General features: G+C 39.2%; 1 protein-coding gene across 1 annotated transcript in view; it reads right to left on the bottom strand.

Moving 5' to 3' along the window:
* Positions 1–26,818, bottom strand: part of ITGA9 (integrin subunit alpha 9) — a 216,000-nt gene that overhangs the window by 48,890 nt on the left and 140,292 nt on the right. Inside the window, exons 19-23 of the mRNA XM_062493750.1 lie at positions 11,866–11,952; positions 10,432–10,511; positions 7,176–7,265; positions 4,365–4,473; positions 962–1,069 (exon numbers count right to left, since the gene is read on the bottom strand). Coding sequence (XP_062349734.1) covers positions 962–1,069; positions 4,365–4,473; positions 7,176–7,265; positions 10,432–10,511; positions 11,866–11,952 — 474 coding nt within the window. The remainder of the gene's footprint in view (positions 1–961; positions 1,070–4,364; positions 4,474–7,175; positions 7,266–10,431; positions 10,512–11,865; positions 11,953–26,818) is intronic.

Raw genomic sequence — 26,818 nt, 5'->3', positions numbered from 1 at the left:
AGTGACACTGCTGCCTACATAATAGGCAATACTTTTCAGCTAAAAGGTTACAAAAGTAACCAGCAACATGAAAGTATCATTTCAATTATCCCAAAGAGCTGGTTTCATCTCACAAAGGCAGATTACTCCGAATTTCAGCAATAAATTTACCTCAGTAGTAAGGTTTCTTTTGGCCACCACTGTGTAAATGATGACATTTTAGTGGTCTAACAAAGACTTTGAAACAAACAAACAAACAAACAAATAAATAAATAAATATTAGTCATTAAAATCTAAGAATTTGTCTACCACAGTTTATGTTTAATTTCTTTGAAACTGACACAAAATCATCTTTAGAAAGGCATTTTGTTGAAAGAATAACTTTCTCTACTCTTTACATCTACATTTACTCAAAAAGAGTAAATTATAACATGGACCACAGCAAAATAGATATAGATAATGTATTCAGACCTAGTTAATAACCACAGGGGAAAAAAAACCAAAAAAACCAACCCAACCAAAAATACAAAACAAAACAAAACAAAAAAACAAAAAAAATAAAAATCAACAAAAAAAAAAGAAAAAAACCCACACCATGGAATCTGAGTGAGATTGATAAAGCATCCTACTGATATTACACACACCATTTAATCTTCCCCCAGTCAGGGAGAACTGATTAAGAGACAATTCTCTTTGCAGGTGTGGCAGTGTTCTCTATATTTCTTCCAGCATCAGCCTGACCTAGTTTTACATGGCAGTGTAGGAAACCAGCAATATACAACTAGTTGTCTTTGCCCTAAGTGAGGGAGAACAGCCAACAGCTGGAGGGGCTTAGCTACTTACAATCTGGCCACAGATGCAAAGAACCTTTGCCTGTCTTAAAAAGCAACTGATCCACTGACTTTTGGTGGACTTCTTTTGTTTTAGTCATCAGTAGCTCTCAGTGCCTCTCTGGGCTCAGAGTACATCGTAACATACTCACCATCATCTGCTGAATGTGAAATATTTCAGCTCCAGTGGCAGAGAGGCGATTTGGAATTGAAATATCAAGAAAAGCTCCAGGAAGAGTGCTTGGTCCAGCATTGTAAACCTACAAGAGAAAAAATGAATACAAATAAAATTACACACTTGACTTTTCATAAATGGAAAACTGTAGATTCAGAGCTGGGAGTACAGGTAAATTTGAAGAAATACAAGTACTTCGCAGGTTTTTCAATGCCTTCAGACTAAAACTTCTTTTTCAAGTGTCAGAATGATGTCAAAGGATTCATTTACCTAACAGTCTTCAGGTACAGCTCACATATCAAAGGACAAGGAGGATAATTGCCAGTCATCAGTTCAAACAGCATAATACTTCTATTTCGTATCCAGAGACACTGCTAGTACACTGAGTGTTTTGGTAACAAAATCTTGGAGGTTACAAGAAATATTAATGTCTCAGTTAACATCCTCATTTCCAGCTGGTAACCACTGCATGATATTCTGCATATGTTTTCCTTACAGAGCAGAAGCCAAACAATTGCTGTGACTACTGGACTGTGGGTTTTCTGGATGAGTTGCCAGGAAATGCATGTGAACAACTTCCATTCGAGTTCTGGCATTTTCAATTAAATTACACTTTTAGTGGAAAATATTAGCTTTCTATCACTCTCTGGCCTTCAAAATTTCAACTAAAACTCAACAAATTTCCCATCCACCACCAAAATATATCCAGTGAAAATTCCAAAATTTATGGGGTTCTGCTGAAGGGAAATAATCCATGGATAAAATTCAATTCAAGTAATTTTTCCTTTGTAGCTACATTTTTTATTCGGAAAAATATTTTCTGGTCCTTTCTAACAGCACAAATAAAATGCATCTAAAAACATTGAAGTAAAAACATGAAGCCCATTACAGTATTTATCCACACTGAGATATGACTGTGAAAAGATGTAACAGGCAGCTGTTAATTGTGTAAAGTATAAATATTAAAACCAATAGGTTTTCATTCTTCAAACACTGTTTATATATGAATAAATGCCTGACTGATAAACAGAACTAGTTTGCAATGCCAAATCCTCACAAAAGCCCTGAGGCTCCAGGCAGGGGGAGAAATCCCATTAGAATGGAGTATGATAAATGCTGCATGAAATACAAACATAATGCTTCATGTTAGACATTTTAAAAATTTGATTATCTCACAAAGATCTCATTCTAAGGTATGAGTTATTGCAGAAAAGACATTTTCTGTTTCCTTGTTCATATTTGAGCTAGTAGAGATTTTCACATATAAAAACTGCTCTAAAGGCCCATATTTTTGTAACTCATCTCTTTCTCTTGGTTAAAGAACTATTGTTTTTCTCCTTCTGGAGAAGTTAAATATATAGCACGAAATAATTAAGCAAAGAGTGATACAAACAGTGCTTTGCCTATTATGAAACTACCTTTTCTCTCTGATACACACAGTTATAAGGTTTACCCCATTAATGGAGAGAAGATGTGTGACTTGTTATGGTATAATTTTCTACTTCCATATGGAAAAAAAAAAATCAATACTGCAACTGCTAAGCGTGTGCACGAGGCACAAGAGCATTTGGTGGGACAAATGGTGGCACTGCCAATACATAGATTCTCTCTCCCTTCCCTGTTATCACTTTGCTTTACTGAAAATATTTACCTAGTTAAAGCATCAGTGTATCCGTTTGTCATCTGGATTAACCAATCACTGGGTATGAGGGGGAGGAAGGGAAGAAGACCTATAAACCCCCAAGAAGGAAACCAGAATCACAAGAATTAATAGCCTGGTTCACAAAAGCTTTTATGTCCTGAAATCCTGCTTTCAAGTCCTTCAGTAAATAGCTAGGGGCACTGTATGACTGTGGGGGTTAATTGCTCTGGATTGCAATCTGTCCATGGAGGCAGACATGTTATTTGTTATGAGCTGAGTTTTCAGCCTAGGAAAACAGAAAGAAAAATAGCAAAACACTATTTTTAACAATAAATGGACCTACCTCTGCATGACTTATCATTCCCTAGTCCCACCTAGCGGTCAAAAAGGATTTGTAGGGCTTGTAATAGATGCAGTTACAGCAGTGAAACACAATGCCAGTTAATTTTGGCCACATCACAAGAGTTTCTTATAATAAACCATCCATATATTTTGCTATATCAGGAATCCATCTAACTGCCATGTGAAGTGTAACATATTAGTAACACTTGAATAGTGCTGAGATGCTAGAGACATCATGAGGTATTTATTGAAAGCTTCTCACACCTGTCTTTTTAGTGTCCTCATCTCTTCCCTGCACTGTACTCTTATCAGTAGTGCTATAAATACTTTCATACTGCAGCATTTAGCAAGCCTGAATCCCTAGCACAGATATGTGTTTGTTCTCTTGGATAAAGGCTGCCACTCCTTTGCTCAATGACCATGCCACTAAAAAGACTTTCTCTTCCACTTTTAACCTGTGGCAAGATGTGGCACTTAAGTAACTAGGGCTCTTTACTCAGCATGTGAAAAAAAGTTGAAGAAGAGAAACAAATGTTAGGAGGTTTTTTTCATGTGGAAGTGAGATGACCATGTTTGCAATTCTTGTCATAATATATTCAGATAAAGGACATATGCCATCCCTACACATTGTAAATACAGTATCCAACCAAGAATGCATTGTACAGCATTGTAGCAGGATACTCTGCCTGGGTGGGGGTAAAACAGCTCAAACTAAACCCTGTTTGTAAAAGTTACCATGATGGATGAAGAAGGGTGGTCATGCTGCCTTTGGTGTTAAAGGCTGCTGAGGCTGATCAATCAATCCCGAAGTTAAACACTCAGACAGGACTTCCTGACAAAAACTGGTACCAGTGAGGATGTGACAGGCAAAGTTCCTGACAAAGGAATCAACAAGTGATAGTACAGATAACTTGTCTAAAGCTGCTGAGCTGGCACAGATATCCTAGAAACACGAGTGACAACTGATCACTTTATACTACAAAAGCTCAGTCCCATTTTATATCAACATGGACTTCTAGGAGAGAGTCTGGGGCTTCTTCCCTTGAGTGGAGATGTCCCTCAGGTTTCTCCTTGAGGCTGAGCATACAGTTGTTAGAATGAGTAAATACACCTATATAACCTTTAGACAAAAAATGTTGACCCAGTCAGGGCTAGGATTGGACGCAGCTGCACCTTGGCTCCTCTCTGAGAAGTTTAGAAAGCAAGGGAGTTCCTTCTAAATCTCATAACTCAACAAGAGGGTCTTCTTTATAAACCTTATCTGAAGCTTCCATTCTGCCCATGACTGTGATGCAAAATCATGCACAAAATCCCATACCACACTCAGAATAAAATAGATACAAAACAAGAATGTGCTGTCAAGCAGGAAAGCAATCAAAATAAGGATGAGTTTTACCTGCAGGGTGAAGTTGAGAGACTGGAAAAGGCATTCATGGTTTTCCAACTGAACAAAGTTGGACGCTTCCACAGAATCCCCATAGAAAAATGAACTGGGGAAGACTTCTCTGTAAGACAAAGATACAGATTTAGTAAGCAGAAATTGTGACCAAAATGAAATATATTTGTGTCTAGCTAAATTGCACCCCTTGTTTTCTAGTCATGTGAAATTCTATGGGGCCATTTTACATTAATCTATTTTTTTGTGATATGATTTCCTCTTGGCAACATTAGACTACGCAAGCAGCATCTCAAATGACCTGGGTTAACATCCCACCAATGAAGCAGATTTATTTTGATTATTTATCAGTTTTTCTCCCTTCCTATCACAAATCCTCCTTTCTGGTGTTCCCTGCCATGGATGATTTGCCCAAATCCAGCAGCATGGATTAACACAGGAAATCATTGCACTATCAAGTTAATCTGAAGAAACAGTATCTAAGAGGAATACTATAAGATACATATACACTAAAGTAACATTTCAATTTTATTTAATATTTACACGGCATTTCTGGAATAAACAGTTAATTATCTAAGTTTTACTATCTTTATCATTAGCAGATGATTATAGGAAAGAGTAGAGGGGGATAACCTGTTTTCAACTAGAGTGGAGCAGTCCAAAGTTTCCTTAACCATTCTTATCATCTAATCACACAGTAAAATGCAGTAGGTTTTTTTATCAGAAATTACTTGGAAGCACAACACAGTACCTGAAAAATCTGCAGAACTGGACTAGGAGTGCTTTAAGCATCCTTTATGCCTCCTTCTAATATCAGGATTCTTCACTGTATGGAAGGTGTCCTGGTGTATTTTCAGACAAACCTCAGCCCTCCCTACTTCTTAAAACTCTGCTTCCTTCCCAGGTTGTCCTTTGGAATCAGAGCACTTTGAGACAGGATTTTAAGCCTGTTTAGGTACATTTCCTTTTTTCCTGCCTCCATCCTGTGCCAGTGATTGCTATGGGAAGCAGTGAAAGACAGATTTTCCCCTTCCATTTACAGTGTTATGCCAGAAGGCTTCTCCCAAATATGGTACAAGCCATTCTGGGCTATTTATAACCAGGAATGAAGTTTGCCCCTCTAGATTCAAATGTAGGACAATTAAGCTAATAAAAAATTAAGCTTCAAAAAGATACTGACAAAAAAAAAAAGTATTACTGATATTACCATGCCTGGGAATGTGCCCTCCAATAAACCAAACTTTTCTCTGGCCATTGGATTTTTCTCTGAACTTCAATTAACTAAACCTTGTCTATGAGAAAGAAAAATATAATCCACACAGGTACTTGGGCAGGGCTTATAAATTCAGAGTCCTTGTGCTTAAAAAAGTACATTCTGAAGAGAAAGAAGAGAAAGCAATTTTGATTATGTTTTGGCATGCAGTATTGTGTAGGTAATAAACCAAGATCTAAAGACACAGATGAAAGCATTCGTATCTGTAAAGATAAATAAAAATCCATCTGTATCAAAGCATCAAGAATCAAGAGTTAAATTTCTAAATAATTTGTAACAATGGAAGCATTCAAAAACTTCCAGGGCATGCTGCTGAGACTGTACTCTCAATATAGAGATTTTGTCCTTGCTAGTCATCTTGTGAGGTTTGATAGCACACTTCCTTTCTCTGAGCAGGCTCAAACATACCTTTTACCCATTCTGACTGCTGTGGCAGTAATTAAGGATTTTATTTCTATCCAACAAGATGAATTTTATGAGGCAAAACCTGGTCTAAGCCTTGAATTTGAATTTATTCATCTTTTCAATCAAATCACATGTCAGTGCAGGTTAACTTTTTTTCTACACATGTAACATAGTGGTCAAGGGAATATTTGACATCTACTGATGCCAACCTGCACTGGTCATTTAGACAATACCTGTAGTCTGGTGGCTGAAACAGACACTGACTCTCTGGGGACAGGATTGATAAGTTTTTGCTTCCCCAGTTTAGGAATCAATGGCAATTTTCCCAGTCTACATGAATATTAATTCATCTTCAGTGACCAGATCATCCCATTCCAACTCAAAGCACCATTTATGCTAAAGAATGGTCTGACTTTCATTCTCAATCTTTCATTCTAGGCTTAAGATTGTGATGCCAAGTGGAAGAACTCTAGGGACAAAGGCAGGAGCTCATACAGGTGCAGCCTTAGGGAGAAGACACAATGTTATACAAGTATTTCAGTTAAAGGGTAAGTGATGCTCTGCAGTTGGTAGTCAGATGCATCACAGACAGGGAACAGAGGAAGTAGGAAAATAAACAGAAGCAGAAGCAAATTCTGTTTGTGAAATTAAACAGAAAGGCAAACAGCTAGACTTAACCAATCTCCTTAAAATTCCAGAACATTTGACCATAACCTTTGGCCTGGTGACTCTCAACCATTTCCTTAAAGACACGCCCTAAGGAACAAGATGTGGTTTACTTGTTCTTTTTAAATTTAATTTACAGGTCCATCCTGTCTACAGCATTACTTGAATTCAAACATGATCACTAAAATACCTACTACAAATGTGATGGTAACTAATTAGCATTAATTAGGAAGTAGTGAAAATGAGGTACAGTCTTGAAATTAATAAATTTTCCAGATATTGAATGAGACTGTGTGAATGACCGGAGTCTGGGAAACAAGGAAAAAGCAACAGTCTGGCTACATGTAAACAACGAGAAGAATTAAAATTTGCACTGGAAGACACTCAGATGTTATTCTTAGGATGATAGTAATGCTGATGATTATTACTATTGTTGTTTTTGTTTTAATTTGGTGACTGATACTTACCCATTGATGGATGAGTCCACTTCGTGCATCAGGGGCACTGACAGGATTAGAGTATTATCATGCAGACATTCAGTGCATTCTAGGTTTCCACTGTGCCAGAAAGGAAAAAAAAAAATACTGCAAATCGACAGCCTTTGCAATATATCATAGTTTCACAATTACCATCTCTCTGCCTTGAACTCTGAGCCTCTCTGTTTGATATCAGGTCCTTAAGAATGTTCACCCAGTCTTGGAGAAGGCACACACAAAAAGCATTTTTTGAGTTTTGTGGCTGTAACATGAACAGGCTCATAACAAAGTAATGTATATTGGAACAAGGTGTGACTTCAAAAGTCTGTGGGAAAGTACAGCAGCCATCACACACAGTGGAGAGAAACAAGAACATTTAGACCTCCATCCAAGGGTTCACTTTCTCCCAGTCGGACTGCACGTCAGTTTGTGAGGGACATACACAACCCACAGAGGGTCCTGAATCACTAAATGAAGAAATGTTTTCACTATACCTGCACTGTACTATAGTACCAATTTGCTGCCACTGCAAGTAGTTTTTCAGGCAAGACCCTTGTAGTGAACTGGCCATAACCTCTCGGCAATTCCACCCTCTCCCCCTCTTCCTGTACTTTACTGACAAAATGAATGCACTTCTACTTTACAGCTGCCTCAGTCAGTCAAAGCCAAAAAGAAGAAAAAGAAAAGTGAGCAATTATCTCTCATTCAAGTCAGTTTGTTTCAGTATGAATACTTTTTGTATGAAGTCTGGGAAAGGCTCCTGTAATGCATGTCCAGCATGCAAACCTCCAACTATTCTAATTCTGATGATGAGTTTGCTTGTTGGGTGACAGCTCAGAGCAACAACCTTGAAAGATATGTTACATGTATTTCCAATTTTTTCACTAGTGACTGTGGAATCACTTTCGTTTTGCTGCTCATTGGATTTACTCACAAATCAAATTAGCAAAACAAAAGCTATGATCATATTTGAGGACAGTATCACTGAGGCAGTAACATCCCAAGTGATACCATGTGCATTATGAGGTTCAGATTACAAAAACAGAGCCTGCTGGCTACATACATGCTTAGATACAGCTCAGCTTTCTGCAACTGACACACTGCCTATGTCTGCTGATAAAACTATGGCTCAGACAGAAAACCCCACAAACTTTCACTCCTGGGAAAGAACCCCTGTTAATAGAGGCTTTTCCTGCTCCTCTGAGTAGGCTCACAGAGGAGTCCAAAATGGAGACATTTCTCATTCAACATAAATACTGAGATACCATGGTGGCAAACAGAATAAGCCAGTAGAATTATATACGGGGTTCATGGTTATGTTCTAATTTGTTTCAAAAGGAGTAAAGGTACTGTCATAAAAGGAGAACACAACTCAGTGAATCTAGCTCTAGAAAAACAGTTCACACCTGGAAGCAAAAAGAAGGTTTGTTGATTTTTAAAAACAACAAAATAGTGTAAGAGCAATATAATGTAATGTTTTCTTCTTTCTCCAGTTGTTCCAACACTGAATCAGTCTCTTGTTACAGATTCTACTGCCAAATTTGCAGCTACATGGGACAGGCTCAAGGGCAGCTTGAAGGGCAACACTTGCTTTCCCATGACAGCATGACATAGCTCCCCTGTCCAGCTATTTCTGCCAGACTAGCTCCAGTACTGTGTGGAAACAATGTCTGCACCTATTGCAGTCTGACTAACTGCAGCACAGGTACTTTCTCTCAATTTCCTTACCACAGACTTTACCTCAGGGCTCCCTGCAACTCTTGTGATAGAAAGACTTTTTTACACTCATTTGACAGTGAGGGAATTGAACAATTTGCCTAAAGTCACAGAGAAAATGAGGGTAATCAACACTGAGACCTGCACTACTCTCTTTGGAGGTTTAGCTAAATCCTTCAAAACATAATTATCCTCTCAATCTTCTACAATGAGAAACTTTCTTGTAACACCTCTAAGCATGGACTCAATGTTTAACAATTCCAGTTTATTTCTTTGCTCATCTAAAGACACAGACTAACCTTTCTCACTGGTAGGGTACAGAAACATAAGAAGTGAGGTTACAGAGGGAAGTCCTGAGCTATCCAAGGTTGGAAAACACTGTCTGGACAAATTTAAAGCACAGGTGACCCATCTTTGCACAGCTGACCTTCACCTAGCAGATACTGATGTCTCTGACTGAGAAGCATCACAGGGTCATCTGAACACATGATGAACTTCTGATGGAGAATAAAACTTCACTAACATGCAAGACATGGTGACGTCTCACTGTCAGTGTCTCATACCAGTCCTACATGCTGCAGGATCTTGTCCCCACCTACAGCTGTTATTGCAGGGGAGGACTATGCCTTATGAGAGCAGTCACTCAGCACCTGCTACACCTTTATCTCTCATCTCTAGCTTTTAGTAGAGGTGTCATCCCATATGGGAGGAGAATTCACGCTGAAGATCCTGATCTGGACACATAAAGATATTAAGTTGGCTCATTTACACAGTAAATGGGAGGAGTAACTAGTTAAACACCCAACACATCAAAACAGCAGCTCATGGCCAATATTAACACAGCTGCACATTGGTTCCCATACAGACATTGACAGTGCAGTCTGGTTTTTCATAGTACATCATCTTAAAAGGCACAAAGCATGTGTCACACCTTTTATCCTGCCCAAGACAAAATGCCTATGCATGCATACTTGGCAACACCCTACTTCAATGCCTACTTCAAGTGTCCTTTGGGAAGTACCCTGTCCAGATGTTTTCCACAGTCTATCACAGCTCACTAAAGATCCAGCAGGGAGAAAAATAGATACATGACCTTAGAACCTTAGAACAGTGGTATCCTTGACCATCCGATTAAAGCATTTATCTTTTTTTGTTTGCATCCCAGCAGGTTTGTTTCATTGAAATGCTGCAACAAATGGGTCTATCTTGTATTGATCATCAACTGCAGCTGAGCCGAGCTTTATACAAAGAGATGGCCATGAAACACAAGAGCCTTTCAACTGAGAGAATACTGATCCTTCAGAATTGCAACTGCCTGGCAAAGAAAACTTATGTACAATCATACCTCATTTTTCAGGAAGCTTCAATACATAGCTCCTCTGCATCACCAAAACACATGCATTTAGCCCCAGAAATTTAACCTAATTTACTTCACATAAACATGCCTACAGCTAATATTGTCAAGCACACATAATGTACACTTCATAACAAAGAATATCCAAGTCGTCTAGACATATAAGGGTTCCCTTACCTTTGGGCAGTGACAAGGAAGGTAAGTGTTTCTTCCTGCCCACTCAAGTGACTTGTGTCAAAGACCACACTGAACTCATACTGTGCAAAGAAAAAGCAGTATTTAGAGACACTGCATATTATTTCAAAATGCATTTATTCTAAAATTTTGTTTATATTTTACTGGATTAATTGTACAAAAGTAGCATATTTTGATACATGGAGGAGTGCTTCCTCTACTGCAAATTAGCTTTGAAGTCTTAGTAATCTTATTTCTGTTTAAATGCTACAGAGTTTGGGTTTTCCTTCATTAAAAAAAGGCCTTTATTGGAATTGCCATTCAAGATGTTTCTTGAGGAGATCATCTGCCTGGGAATGAATCTTCCAGTACAGGAGGATGACTACCTGAAACTATGTCAGCACTACTCCATATGTTATTTGCTGATAAAGAGGTATTTTGGGGGAATAAAGGCCATGCCACAGGCCTGCACTTGGAAACTTGGAGCAAGTGGCACAAACTAAATCAGCATTCAGGGCATCCATCATAATGGGTGAAAACAGGTGCTAATTTTGAAATAAGAATTTTACTTTGATGAATAACTTCTCCATGTGATTTTTCTGCCTAACTCCAAAACAGACTTTGGCTAAGTGAAACAGCATCCAAATTTACTGTCATTTCAATAGCTTACATTCTTACATTCTAGATCATATTTTCCTACTGCAAATATTTTTTTTCAATTCCATTTAAAATATATTTCACTTTTTCAAAATAGCTAGAAAGAGTCAATTAAAAAAACAGAAAACAAAACCTTTTTATGTTGGGTCAAAGGTTACATCAATTCAAATGGAAAGGATTTGCTTTTGAAATTGAAACTTTCTAAACAATTTCAGGCTAATTTTTTTTCAGGTCATCCTTAAGTTATTCATCATTTTCTCAGCTTTCTGGGTTGGTCATTTATATAGATAGTTTTAGTGGTGGACAGAACCCAGATGGGTTTTTGAACATTATGAGAGAGTGTATCTTCTCTTATGGAACAAAACCCTCTTTAAAAAATCTACCAGAAGACCATAAGATGAAAATGCCATTAGTGCATTTTCACTGTCATATGTATAATGCATCTTAATGTGAAAGAAGACAAAAAAACTCACAGAGGCAACATAAGTGAGATGGAGAGTACTCTTCTAATTTTCTGCAGAGGATATATGTAAGGTTTTCACACTTGCACCATTTTTCAAAGCCATTTTATTGCAGTGCCCAGGGCACTCTCATTGGCTCTGTCTGGTGGGAAAGAGTATAGCTAGTCTCTGAAATTGTGAAAGGCTTGGATATCTGGCTTAGCAAGCTAGAGAAAGTATCAACCACAGACTTTTAACAGTGCAGTTGGCTTTCCAGCCACTCCTTGGAGACAGAGGTAAACGAACCATTATTCTGCAAATGAAAATATCACAGTTTTACCATAGATTTGGATCGCATGAAAGGAAATCCCACACTGCACTTGAGGAAATCTGACTCCAGTAACTCACAAGCAATGCCCAGCTCCTCCTGCAAGAAAATAAAAAAACCCCATGAGATTACAGATCTGGGGAGAAAAAGGAGATTGCTAAGAAACAGCAACATGATGAAGTATTATGAAAAATTAAATATTTCCCATCTTAGCACTGTGTTGTACTTCCTTATTCCACATTAGTCAGACCAGCACTGGCCATCAGAACCTTGCTCTAAGAGAGAGATCGTGAGGAAATACTGCATGACTAAACACACTGGAGTCAGGGGATCAGCCCAGATTTTTGGATAACTCAGTTCTTCCTTCATTTATGAAAAGATAGTTTTCAAATGATCCAGATTATAGATTTTCTAAGGTATTTTTTCCAGGTACCTGTACCATGAAGAGAGAAGAGTGTTGGGAAACCATGCCATACACAGACACAGAAGAGCAAGTTAATCTAGTTCTGGTGACATTCAATGGCCTGGTCTTTTGCTCTGGTTCACAAGATGAATCATGCTGGTTATGGATACAAACCTTCTTCAGTGAAACAGTGGTGGCATAGATAAAGTAGAAGAAAGAGCATTTCCTTATGCTACACATTGACTATGGATAGTCAATAATTCAAATGCAAAAGGTTGGAGCAGCCCTATTCTGCTTGACTGGTGACTCCACTAAAACAGAAATTCTTCTGGTGAATAGAGTGCTTTCTTGATCCATAAAATAAGTGCCTAGCTCCAGTTGAGCACGTTCCCATTACAAGATTATCAGGGAACAGTTTAATACTCTGCCACTGTGGGCAAGCTCACATCACTAAACTTCAGGAATGTGATTCAGCTCTGGAATCTGATATATGCTTTTAAGAGCCTACTCAGCAAGGGATTGCTATGTGATTTATATGTCACTGCTCCCATGGTAGTAAAGGGATGTAAAAAGTAGTCCAGCAGACCAAATGCAGGTGTTTAATTTAGACTGGGTTGGACACCTCTTTAGGCCCTACTCTTGATTAGAACATCACCCAAACTATAGTGCTTATGGTATGTGCTGTAATACAAATGCCTAAATTTTAGATATCTCGGTCTATAAATTAATTTTATTCCAGACACGCAGCTGAGAATGTCTTTGCTACAGAACATATGATTTACTTGACCTATTTTCAGTATTTACAGCAGTTTGCAAAGTTCATGCTCACATACATTTCCTGAGTTAGTTCAAATATGCACTTAAAATTTACATTCTCAGCTGGAACAAGCACGAGTGGAAGTAGCTTCCTGAACCATGCACTTGGGTTATAGGCATGTCCAGGAAATGCCTCTCTGCCTTTCACATTCTGACCTAAGCACAACATGAGTGCTCTACAGACATTTAGCTTCATAATCATAGTTCAAATCAGGGCACATATTTCTAGAAAATGATAGATCAAATACTATCTTTTTTACCTGACTCAGACAGTATTTCACTGGTTTCATGAGAAGCAAAAATAATGTAAAGAGAAAATCAGTGCACACCTGGAGATGCCTGATGGAGTGACATTACTGTAATACTACTAAAGTGCCAGAGGAGTGGCCTTCCCATTCAGTTTCTCTATGGATTTGCTTCCTTGCAATCTTTAGCAGGCTTCCATTTCTGGAAATATGAAAGATGGCACTGCTTAGCAAATCAAATATCTAGCTTCAGTAGTACAGAGCTACCATCCACATATGTGTTAGATTTTCTCCTCTAAATGAACACAAAATAGAAAAACAAATGCTTCATCCCTTTCACTAGCCTTTTGCTCTCAGGAATCTGTAAGTGTCTCCAGTTTTATGAGAATGATTGAGAGAACACAAAGTCTGAGCAGCTGAATAACCAAATGAAAAATTTCACAGTTGTTTCCTCTGAAAACATTCTTGGTTCTGGGTCGATCAAATGTCCCTTGCTCACCGGGGCAAACTATGAACTCTCTTTCATCAACACCTACCCTGTGTTCTTTTAAGAGCAGTTTCTAATTTCATTGCTGTCCAGTATGGTGACGGTGACCAGACAGACCCAAGAGACTGTCTCCTCTCCTCAAGGCCATATCCCTTCAGAAATGCCAAAGACCAGGATAATTGAGAGAACCCTCATATTGATAACAGAAGAAGAGCACTTCCTCACTTTGCACATCGGTGCCTTTGCAGACCAAACAGCTGGCAGGCAGATGCCCATGGTTTTATTGGCCATGAAAGGAAATTACAAGATAACGTTGAATTTATCGGTTTTGCCATTGTTGCTTGGAAAAGTTTAATGGATGCAGGAAGATTGACTTTAATGACTTTCTCGCTTCATTAGCATACTGTCCAGTTTAATGATTAATATTCATACAACATTCCTGAAGTTCAGAGTGGAGAGTATGAAAAGCTTATTCCCTGAGAGGGTAGTCAATCACAGCAAAAGGCTCTCCAGGAAAGTGGTCAGGGCACCCAACCTGTCAGAGCTCAAAAATTATCTGGACAGTGCTCTAGGTTATAGGTTTAATTAGGGAGTCCTATGAGAAACAAGGAGCTGGATTTAGTGATCCTTATGGGTCCCTTCCAACTTGAGTGATTCCAGTAATGGGGCCCAATAAAACTTTTCAATGCTAGGAAACAGCAGAAATAAGTTTGGCTTCATCATACCGGTTCAGCCTCCCACAAATTTATAAATTAAAGGCTACCCAGAAAAGCTTTTCCCTTAGACTCCTTGTCTTGCTCTGTGATTAAGATGGAGAAGCTTAGCTAATGAGTAAATATTTTGGTTTTCCTTCACTGACCACTGTTTAGCTTCAGGCTTCAATTTCAGTGTGCTGTTGTGGAGGGAGAGAAAATTGTTTCTTTATGTGGTTTCCAATGGTGGTCAGCTCTCTAAACTCAAATTTATGCTGTTCCAGGAGGCTGAAGGGTTTGTGCTGCCTTATCCTTCAAATAGGGAACAGCAATGCAACTCAGATCTTACAGAAATTGCAGATACCACTTCTTTCTGATGTTAGGTCGTGTTTTCAGTGAACAATGCTTCTCTATGACTATACAGCCCATTTGAAAAACTCAGCTTACTGCTTGAGCTTCACAGCAGTTCCTAGTTTTCTTAGAAAACATAGCGAAAAGGGCTGGCCATTTCCCTTCCAACAAGACATTGTGAAGCTTTATCTGGAAAACTTTCTGAAACATTTCAGAGTGTTACATACTCTTAGTCAACCAGATAAATAGTCAGATAATTAGACAAATAACTGCATTATTACTTCATTGCAAATGTTGACCTGGTTATGAGAAATATGAAGCTCAGGCTGGCTCACAGTCTGTTTCTCAAAGTTCTTTATCACAGAAAAAAAAGGTTCCTCATCATTCTAACACAAGCAATGAAACACTCAAGGTCAAGACATTGAAACTTTCTCAGCCTCATCTTGATTTATCATTTTTCAAATCAGACCCCATATGGGATTTTTCTCCCTGAGTCCTGCACAGCTCATATGGGATGACTTACTGACTAGCCAGTACAACCTGACCATTCCCTCCCTCACTTATGTCTAACCAAAACTCTCCAATCTTCCTGAGACTGACCTGGCAGTTCATATAATTATATTCGGTTTTTATTTTTCCCACCCTTAGCATCATTTATTTCTTCCCCAAAGGTGGAACAACTCCTCTGAACCGATGTTGGCCTTGGCGCCAATCCAGAGTCATCACTCCACTTCCTCAACTTTCTTCCCACTCATCTCCACACATGACTGGCTGCAAGTTCCTTGCCTAAAACATCTCCTTAAGAAATCTCCCCCAGCCCATTAACTGCCCTTCAACACTGGTACTCCAATACCAGGCTTTCATCTGACAACTCTTCTACCATATTATGATTATCAGCAAAAGCAAACATTCAAATAAGTACAGGTCATTTGTGTTATTTTGCATTCACCAGTGTTCTCACAGAGAAGGGGTGGATTCAACTATTCTATGTATGACCTGCTAGCTCTTTGCTTTTCCAAGCACACAACTTATGAGTAGATACTGCATCTGCAGTGTCCACAAGGAGATGCAACAGAACAATAGTTAACATGTGAAAAGCATATGCCAGATGTCGCTCTCAATAGAAAGTTATATTAATTTCTGAACTTAAGGTAATTTCTGTATTGTGCTTAATACTGCTGACTATCTGTGCCAGAGTTCATGTCATGCTTTTGAAAACTCTTTTGATTACCTACTATTTTTTAAGGAACTTTTGATTAAAACCACCAATGAAAGGCATTGAAGCTTCATTGAGGAATTATTAAAATAATCTGTACATTTTTAAAAGGGAAAAAAACCTCAAGTTGCTAGAAAGTATATTTTCCAGCAGTTTATATTTCTCATTCCTTAGCTATACTCAAATTAAAGGTCTTTTTTACTGTTGTTTAAATTGAAAAAAATCCTCCTCGCAGATCTTGGCTACTAGTGCATACATTCTGGAACTCATAAGAAAATGTCCTGGAAGTCTTGATAATATGCTGGCAGAACAATCCTGTTTTAAAGATGTTGAAAATTTACTTAACTTGTTAGGATTTTTTTCTTGTGATGCTGCTTTTTTTCCAAAGGACACAAAAGCAGAATGACAAGAGTGAGTTCTGAGGAGCCCTGCATCTGTTGTTAGAGCACACACTCTTGTTACTGCTTTCCTTGTTGTTATTAGTTTTCTTGTTCTATGATGCCTGTCAGGGAACCAGTGCACTGAACACCACAGAGGATCACGAACAGTATCCTCATCCAAGAAGTCTTAAAACAAATACACTGAGAAAATACCACAAGAGAGGTACTTGCACTGTCCACCTCATGCTATGCTAAGTCTCAAAAGTTAGGTACTATGAATCCACCTACTATATCCTCTCTGGCATGTAGATTTTATAACTATCCCCACTAGCTATTGGGAAATTCTCTGATCTGCACCAAAGGTAGAGGCTTACACTGGACACTGTGAAAATTTGCTAAATTTGTACAGTTTTTTTTATTCTCATGAAGGACCCTGACTAAAAGGCATACTTATTCCTCAGTAATTTCAATGTGAACTTTTTGTGAGAAGGGATACTTTCCCAAATGAGAGTTTAGATGAACATCTGGATATTTTGTTCCACACGACAGGACCTGACTTGCATTTTAAGAACTTCTTACTTTTGGGAGATATCACAAAACATATGTCTGTTCACAGCTGGTAATCTGCTTCCTACACACGTGGCTTGCAAAGCTGGGTAGAACAAACATGTCAGAAACCTAAAATAAAGACTCATCTCTTTGAGGATGTTTGAAACTGCTCCTTCAAATCACTCTTCATGATCTTCTCTAAGGCCTTCAGTTGTGCTATTAAGAGCTCACAAGTTTCTGTAGGGTTTGGAATGCAAAATTTTTATTTTGCTCCTACTTATCTCTCCCTGCCTCGCAGTTCTCAAAATCCCTTCACTGAGACTTCAAGGACATAAAGACATACCAATTAATTTAACAGCCACTTCCTGAACATACTAATGTACTTTCTTTCTACAGCAACTGAAGTACAAAAGAATGTGGGTCACAGTTATCCACATATGCAGTGCAATTAGGGATGCCTGAGCTCATAAAAAGCTAAGGATTTTGTTTTTTAAAAAGTCTGGCTCTGACTGAGTTTCCTTATGACTGACAGCAAGTACAGCTCAGAGTAATTTAATCTTGGAGGCCTCCTCATGTGCACACAGCTTAGTTGTTCTAACACAAAATTCCACAGATACCACACTTTCCTCTAAAATAGTGCTTCATAGGATATTTTAAAGTTGTAGGAACACAAAGAGGATTAGTGGTGTTACTGACTGGGAATTCACTGGCACAATGCAATAATTTAAGATCATCTGAAATTACTGAAATGGTGTGTCTGATCTACCTCAGATACCTCTTAAAATTCGTTCTGATTATCATCCTCAAAAGCCCTTTAAGCCTCTCTTTTCTCCAGATAACTGGTAGTCTGATGTCTGCTTTGTGTCTTTGTCAGCAGTATTCCCTGGTAACTGAGCAGACAGTATTTCCTCTGTGTTTCTGGGCTGGACCTTGCTAGGCACAGACCTTCCTCAACTCCATCAGTCCACAGCCAATGCCAAAGGCATACTGAATTCACTTTTGCTTGGAAATCTCAGTATCTCATAAACTGAGCCTGCAGTTTTGGGGTTTGGTTTTTCTTCTTTTGTTCATCTGTTTCAGGAGCCCCAAGTGCACAAAGCCTTCAAACAACTACTGCCAGCAGTACCCAACTCTCTCAGTATTGCTCAACCCAGGGATTGGATTGGGGGGAAGCACAGGGAGAGCTAGGCCAGGTGTCAGGATGCACTGCTTCTCTGAGGCCAGCTTCCTAGGCAGTGGAGATAGCACTCAGTGGTGGCACCAGGCCACTTGGGAAGGCCACAGTGCCTCTCATGAGCTGTGAGTACACATTGCAAGCTGAGGAAAATACCCTGTGACTGATAGCAACTCTGAAGATAGACTGCAGTAGTTAGCACAGGTGGCCATAACTCAAAAACAATCATGGGTCCAGGAAATATTTTCATGTGTATTTCAAGGAGTTTCTTCTCTCAGACTGAAAATCCCATGAGTTTTGTTTCACTTTATGGAAATATAGTTTACATGGCAACTTCAAGCCATGTGGCCAGAAACTCTTCTGCTCTCAAGCTCTTCACTTGCCAAAGCAAAGTGGGTGACAGAAATCACTCAAAAAGAGGGAAAAGATGTTCATGATGGAAAGAAATTAAGATGGCATTACTCTTTTAACATAACAGCTCTGGATCTCAAGTTTCTAACACTTATTCTCTTGTAAGTAATTTCCAAACACTGGTGGAATGCAAGTAACAATGTGAATAACATGGTGGCCAAGTCAATGATAAACCAGCATCAATAGCAACTGTAATATAAAAATTACTGTCAATCCTTACCTATTAGAAAAATATATTACAGAGAGGGAGTTAGACTCAATACAGACTTGCTCATTTAGAACTTGTCATGAAACTAGCTTTTATCTAACCTCTTGAATGCAATAATTAAAGAATATTGGATATCAAATCAGATTATAAAATGGAGTAAACACTCTCATTTTAACAGACTGATTAGACTTACATTGACTTTCACTATACCATGCTAGCTAAATATTTCTTTTCCCTGCTTGCTGAGAACTGCTGAACTTAATTCTTTCAAGAAAACAATACAAGAAATATCACCAAGTTACATTACCCCTATAGAGCTGTTAGGTCAGCTGACTCTCATTCACTGAGAGGATGGCTACATTTCAACTATGCTGTTTGGCCAGGCTTCACTCTATGACACATTCCCATATGTGTTTATGTACAGCTGCACATTTCTCCACTATAGAAAGTATTTAGAATTATAGAATCATAGAACCATTAAGGTTGGAAAAGACCTCTGATATCACCAAGTCCAACCTTTGGCCAAAAATCAGCCAGTTGACAAGATCATGGCACTAAGTGCCACATCCAGATGTTTCTTGAACATCTCCAGGCATGGTCATTCCATCACCTCCCTAGGCAGTCCATTCTAATGTTTAACAACTGTGAAGAAATTCTTCCTGATGTCCAACCTGAACCTTCTCTGGCACAGCTTGAGGCCATTTCCTCCTGTCCTGTTGCCGGTTTCCTGGGAGAAGTGGCCAACCCCCACCTCCTTCGTGGTAGTTGTAGAGAGTGATAGGGTCACCCCTGAGACTCCCTTTCTTCAGACTAAACAACCACAGTTCCCTCAGCCACCTCTCATAAGACTTGTGCTCCAGACCCTTTAAAGAGCTTTGTTACCCTTCTCTGGACATGTTCGTTCTTGTAATGAGGGTCCCAGAAATAGACACACGATTTGAGATGTGGCCTCAGTAGTGCCGAGTACAGTGGGACAATCGCTTTCCCGGTCCTGCTGGCCACATTATTCCCAATATAGCTCAGGATGCCATTGGCTTTCTTGGCCACCTAGGCAGACACTGGCTCATGTTCAGCTGCTGTTAAACCAGCACCCACAGCTCATTTCCCTCAGAACAGATTTCCAGCCACTCTTCTCCCAGCCTGTAGTGATGCATGGAGTTGTTGTGACCCAAATGCAGGACTTGGATCTTGGCCTTGTTGAACTTCATATTATTACTCTCAGTCCATCAATCCAGCCCATCCAGAACCTTCTGCAAAGCCTTTCTACTCTCCAGCAGATCAACACTCCCTTCTAATTTGGCATCAACCACAAACTTGCTGAGAGTGCACTCGATCCCCTCAGCCAGATCATCATACTGAACAGGACTGGTCCCAATACTGAGATCTGGGGAACACCACTAATGCCTGGTCACCAACCAGATATGCCACCATTCACCACCAAAAAAACGGATATTTATGTACAGAATGGAAAAAATCCACAATCCACATAAACCAAAGCATGACAAAAAGCTGTCTGCTTAGTAATGTACTATCAGTTTGCCAATCAAGACAAAACCTTTGCTCATAAAAATTTGAAGACATGCCTTTTAAAAACATTTCACTGGCTATCAAATGCAATATAAGCATAAGGCAACTTCTGTGTACTAAACCATGTTCTCCAAGTTCCACATATGAAAACATAGTAAAATAAAAACTAAGGGGAAAATCAGTTTCTGACTCCACAGTGATATATTTAAAAAGCAATCATAAGAACTATTACACAAAGTATCTCTGACAAACATACAGCTAAATTCAGAAGTAATTTAGATTGTGCTATTCCCATGAAAAGGCTTTTCTCTATAAAACTGCAGAAAATTTGTTTGCTTAAACACCTGCTCAGATATAATCCAACTATCTAGAAAAGCAAATTCAGTCTTAAGACTCAAGAAGAAAAATGTGCAGAATTATACACTGCTCCTATATTCTTTATAGCCTGACATGTATATCCAAAATACATATGCTGCTGCAATCTATCAGCATATTGCATTTGATTATACCTGCATTTAAAAGAAAATGTGGATGAACATGTAATTTTTAAATCTTTATTATTCCCTCATTATCTGTGCATAGAATTATTATGATAAACTTAATAACAACAGTACATTCTTGTGTGTATGAGTCCATGCTCTCCAAAAACCCAGGGAAAAATCAGAGACAAGTAAGTCACTGGGAGAAGAAAGGGCTCTGGGGTAAGCTTTCCTTCATTCCACTTCACATACACATATATGTATACATGTGTTCTCATACATGTGTGTTTCACACTATTAAATTGTGGCTGAATGCACTATTAACAATGATATTGCTTTTAAATTATTACAGAGAAATAATCCAGTGGTTTGATCCTGGCTGGATGCCAGGTGCCCAACAAAGACTCTATCACTACCCTCCTCAACTGAGCAAGCATGAGAAAATACAGCATAAGGTTCATGTGTTGAATAAGGACTGGTAGAGATCACTTATCAGTGACCATCACCAGCAAAATACATTCAGCTGTGGGTAAGCGAATTGAATGGGGAAATGAATTGAATTTATTACCAACCAGAATCAGAGTGGGATAATGAAAAGTAAAACAAATTAAAGAAACCTCTCTACCCTCCCCTCCTTGTTGGGCTCTAGCTCCTGCTCTCTGAGCACAGGGAGATGGGAAATGGGAGTTACAGTCAGCTCATCACATGCTGTTTCTGCTGTTGTGTCCTGCTCAGGGAGAGAAGCCCTTCCCCTGCTACAGCATGGGGTCTGTCCTACAGAAGAGTGCTCTCCATGAGTTTCTCCAACATGAGTCCTTCTCATGGGCTACAGTTCTTCACAAACTGCTCCAGCATGGGTCGCTTCCACTGTGCAGTCCAGAAAACCATCTGCTACAATTGTGGGTCCTCCACAGGGTCACAAGTCCTGTTCTGGTGTGGGCTCCTTTCTCCATGGGTTTGCAGATCCCTGCCAGGAGACTGCCCCAGCATGGGCTTCCTATAGGATCGCAGCCTTTTGGGCATCCACCTGCTCCAGTGTGGGTCTCCTCCATGGACTGCAGGTGGATCTCTACACTCCCATTGACCCCCAAGGGCTGCAGGGGCACAGCTGCTTCACCACGGTCTGCACCACAGGCTGCAGGGAAATCTCAGCTCTGGCATCTGGAGCACTTTCTGCCCCTCCTTCTCCACTCACATTGGTGTCTGCAGAGTTGTTCCTCTCACATGTTCTCACTCTTCTCTGGTCATAGTTACTTCTGCATGATAACATTTTTCCTGCTTAAACATATTATCACAGAGGTGTTACCACCATCTCTGATTGCCTTGGCCTTGACCAGCAATGGGTCTGTCATGGAGTCAACTAACACCAGACAAGGGGGCAGCTTCCAGCAGCTTCTCTGAGAAGCCACTCCCTAGAGCCCTCCCTGCTACCATGCAAATCTAATAGTTATACACATTCTTCTTCAGCAACAAAAATTATCTTTAAACACACTGCTCCTAAAATTAAAAGCAGTAAGCAAAAGGCAGAAATGAAACAAGTTAGCCAATATTTATTTTCTAGTAGTATTTCTGAAAGCATGGATAATATATGCCCATATATCTGTAAGACAACCTTCTGTGTATAAGGCTTCAGTTAAAATGAATATTGGTGTATTCAGCTGCAACACATCTACTCACTCTTAGTGTTGCAGTGAAATGCTTAAATTCATAATGAGTTCAGAAAATAAATCCAAGTATCAACAGCTACACAAAGTCCGAAAAAGTAAACTAAAACCTTCACAAATAATTTAACACCCCCCCTCCCAACTCACAATTAAAACCGAATACATGAGGAAATAAATACAATCAATAAAATCAAGCCTATCCTTATGTCCTTTCCATCCTTCACTGGTAGTAATTTTCAAATGTAAATAATAACATTAACGTAATAACAGTGGTAATGAGCTTGGCACTGGACACTTTCCTGAATTTATAAATCTTAGCTAAACATAAAATCCCCCAACAACCAAAGCCAAATCTGAAACCCCAGGAAATACCTCGTTGAAACACATGTAGGTTTGGGGATTTTGGTCTTTCTCTTTCAGAAATTCAAACACAGTGTGCATTAGGATATCTTCCCCAAAAACCCCTTTAACATCATGAAAACCTTGAAAAATAGTGATAGTGCTGAAATAAAAAGGTATTACCCATTACCTACTGCACTTGGATATTGAAACAGGCTTATTTAATTATTTTTTTTTTTTAACTAAAAGCTTAGCAGATCACTTGTAAGGCTTTAAGATGTACCACACTACTTCATAGAGCACTTTTTTAACGCACTCCTCATTTTCCCTTGCTAAGTGGAATTCACTGTGTCTGCAGATTGTTATGGCCAAAAGTCAAGTGCAGGTTTTCTGGCCTCCTCCCAAAGGTAGGCTGCAAAAGCGCTGCCATTTGGGATTGCGCCTGGCTCGGCATCCCCTGCAGCCTGCCCGGGTGGGGGGTCTACAGCGAAGAGGCAGACCCCTGCTTACCCCCAGAACCTGCAACAAAGCCAGCTGAAATACTTCTCACTCGTCCTCCCTGCTGTGCTCAATGCCTCTGGTTTTGATGAAACGCCACAGGAAGCTCCCTCTCAAAAAAATCCCCCAAAAACCACAAACCAAAACTAGATTTGGGGCCTCCTTCAGATGGGGTTTAACATGCCTGCTTCTGCTAACAGGAGCACAGACTGATATAAAACCCACAGACAGGAGAGTTTGTGATTTCTTAAGCAGCACTGGCCCCTCCTTTGATTTTCAGCTAAAAACTTTCCACGATCTTACTCACATTTTTGGCTGGGCAGCTGATTTTTTTTTAGTCTTTCTACAGCAAAACTGTCATTGACTTCAGAGAGGCTATACCTGAAGTATGCCACATGATCGTGTCTTGTGCTTGGTAAGATTAAAGAGGGTTTGGGGTTCATCCTATCTACTTCACAGGAGAAAACGAAACAACTAGATGAAAGAGAACAATTGTTACTACTTCCAGCCACAGAAGACCATGACTACAACATTCTAAAGAACTAAGCAACTAAGCAATGCAAATAAGTATGAATATATATACACATGCATATTATCCCTATAATACACGTTTATATAAACTGTAAATATATATATATATATCTATATATCTATATATATATATATATATATCTCTATATATATCTTTGTTTACAATTCTATTGGATTTTGCACCAGGAGTGTAATTTATCTTCTAACAGCATCAGATAAAAAAGTGACCATAAGAAACTCCTGCCAAAACAGAACTGACCTTTCATACTGGAAGCTCAATAAACTTAAGGCTTCAAATAACAACAGAATAACCCCCCATTTCTTGCTGTAATGAAAGCCACTGAAAGCTGTGCAAATTGATTCTTATTTAGGTCTTCTGCAGAAGATGTCAAAGTTCAGACAATCTTAAGCCTCATCCTAAGAACTTAGGAGATGAACTCCGTCCCACAGATTTTTCACCTCAAACATTGGCATGTCTTTGTCCACTGAGTTTAAGAGCAAAACATGATAATGAAGTGAGACACTGGAACACAGAAAAGTCACTGGTGATCTTCAGGATCCATACGGACAGCATACTTTTAAATAAGTGTATCCAAGATAAGTATATTGAGTTCACTGTATACTGGTCTCTACCCTCTGTGAAGGGATTTCTACCTTTCTCCTAGTAATGCAGTTTATCAAAATAATAGACTAGATATGGGTGGCTGGATCTCAGCAACAGAGGCAGCTAAATCTCTTTGACAAAGCCCTTTTCCATGACTTGGCACTGCTGGCTCCCAGCTCTGCACAGGTCCTAAAAATATGCAGGGAGATGCAGCTTGGCTGGTGAGCTATGGGCCACTCAGAAACTGAAATGGGGTGAACAGCTACTGCCTGTGGCTCATGAAGCTCTTCTCCACCTCCCTGAAGAAGTCTCATAAGTTAAGTGCTTTGGATCTCCTTTTCCCTACCTCACCTGGATGGAAACCAGGACCTCTGCTGATGCCCAGACACAGAGAAATGCCACATTGCATGGTATATATGTTCATCACAATGATTTGCACAAGTAGGTAGGTGAGGATTCACTGTAAATGGTCTTTGTTATAGCACAGGCTGCCTTCTAAACCCCTACAAAAAGTACATCTCAGGACTGTATACACCCACACAGCTGTTCATCCTTTAGAGAATCATTCCCCTGGCAGACCTGTGAAAAGGGCAGAACAAGGCAACCACATAAAACCTCCCTTAATAATTTGAGCCACACAAAGCATCCCAGGATCTTCCTCAAAACCCCTATATATATATAGGATCATAGAACCATCAAAGTCAGAAAAGCCATCCAAGATAAACATCATGATAAATCATTATGAGCTACTTCCAGGACAAACACTTTCCACACTGTGTAACCCAAAGCACAGCCCCACATAATCAGCATAAAACCTCTCAATGCATATAACAATCAAACTTGCACAAGTTCTTCCAATACTGAGTAGAACAATATTTAATGTCCTGAAAAATCAGAGGTTCTAAAACTTCTAAGCTGTCATTTTATTCATTCAGTTAATTTGTTGGGGAAAAAAAATGTAAAATAATAAAAAATTATTTATCTATCTATATGTATCTGTATATATACAAACCCCACGTAAGCCAAATATCAATATGTCTCAAATCTACATGATAAATCATAGTATAGGAGAAAAATTTTAAAGGCTCAAATCGCTACTATCTACACGAACAAACCAAATCTACAATGTTCATTCCCTGGCAATAGGAATGATACACGAATCCCAAATGGAAAGTTTGGATCAACAGTCTAGCCTTCAATTCCTGCCTCCTGTGAGTAGGGGTATATTACATAACACTTACAGCCCCTGACCTCAAAAAGCACTGCCCCTTACTTATCCCTAGGGAAGCAGAAAAGTTGTGGGTTCCATTGAGCATTCACAGAAAAAGAAAATTAAAATAAACAATGAAGTCTGATAGCTTGAGCTGCACATGTTTTTTTCTTCCCAGTTAAGAACGTGGACAATTTTACCCCAGGGATACAAAACATTTTGGCGCACTGTTGACCATTAGATTTGCTAAAACAGAAAGGCAACATATGGCATGGCTACTGTCACACTACTCATATTCCCAAGCCATGGCAATAAAAGCTTTTGCTTTCCTGGCAAAGGGTTCACATCTCTTCATCTAAGTGATATATGGCTTTGGCAATCTTCCAGATAAACTTGTGCAAGGGGTCAGAGCTTCTGCACTACTTGGGATCGCTCTCCTCTGACCCTCTGTCAGAATGGTTTACAAGAGCTACTCAAACACACTACATGCAAAATCAGGTGGATTAAATCAAAATACTAATTTAAAAGATTTCTGCTAGCAATCTTTAAGAGGTTTCTGCTAACAAGCTGGATGTGGATTGAGACGGATCATGTTAACTCATCTACCAGGGGATCCTGATGCCAAACTGATTTTTGCTTTTATATATTCTTCACATATACTTGTAGCTCTGTAGCTTATTACTGTATAACTTAATAGATTTGTAGCTAGTATTTTACCTGCTCTGTTAGACAGAAAGCCAAAACACATGTCTAGGTCCCAGTCCTAATCTTGATTTTCCTGAGAACCAAGGTCAAGCACCATTTTCCCATAAAAAGCAAATGAGGAAGGGGGGCTTTAAAAGAGAGTTGAACCAAAAGGGGGAAATTACCTCATCACTTGTGTCTCTAACTGGGAATTTTTGTCAATTATGCTAATTTGCTAAACTTATAAAACTGTGTTCGTTTTATGTCACGGTGTATCTTCAGCGCACTTCAGCATCTTGTGCACCTGAGGGGATCCTTTATAAAGTTAGCTGCATTTTATCACCTAACCATGATTTTAGGGCTCAGAAAAAAGTGTCAACCCAAAGGGGCAGCAACTGCTAGAAAAACAGAGATAATGAATATCCAGGACCTAATTTTCCTTCCAGTGGCCCAAAAGGGAGCGTATCTTTGATTTTTGTGTCCTGACAGACTTAAGA

This window comes from Cinclus cinclus, chromosome 1 (genome assembly GCF_963662255.1).
Source record: "Cinclus cinclus chromosome 1, bCinCin1.1, whole genome shotgun sequence".
NCBI lineage: Eukaryota > Metazoa > Chordata > Aves > Passeriformes > Cinclidae > Cinclus > Cinclus cinclus.
The sequence above is the reverse complement of the archived record's forward strand: the minus strand, read 5'-3'. Positions and strand labels throughout refer to the sequence as shown.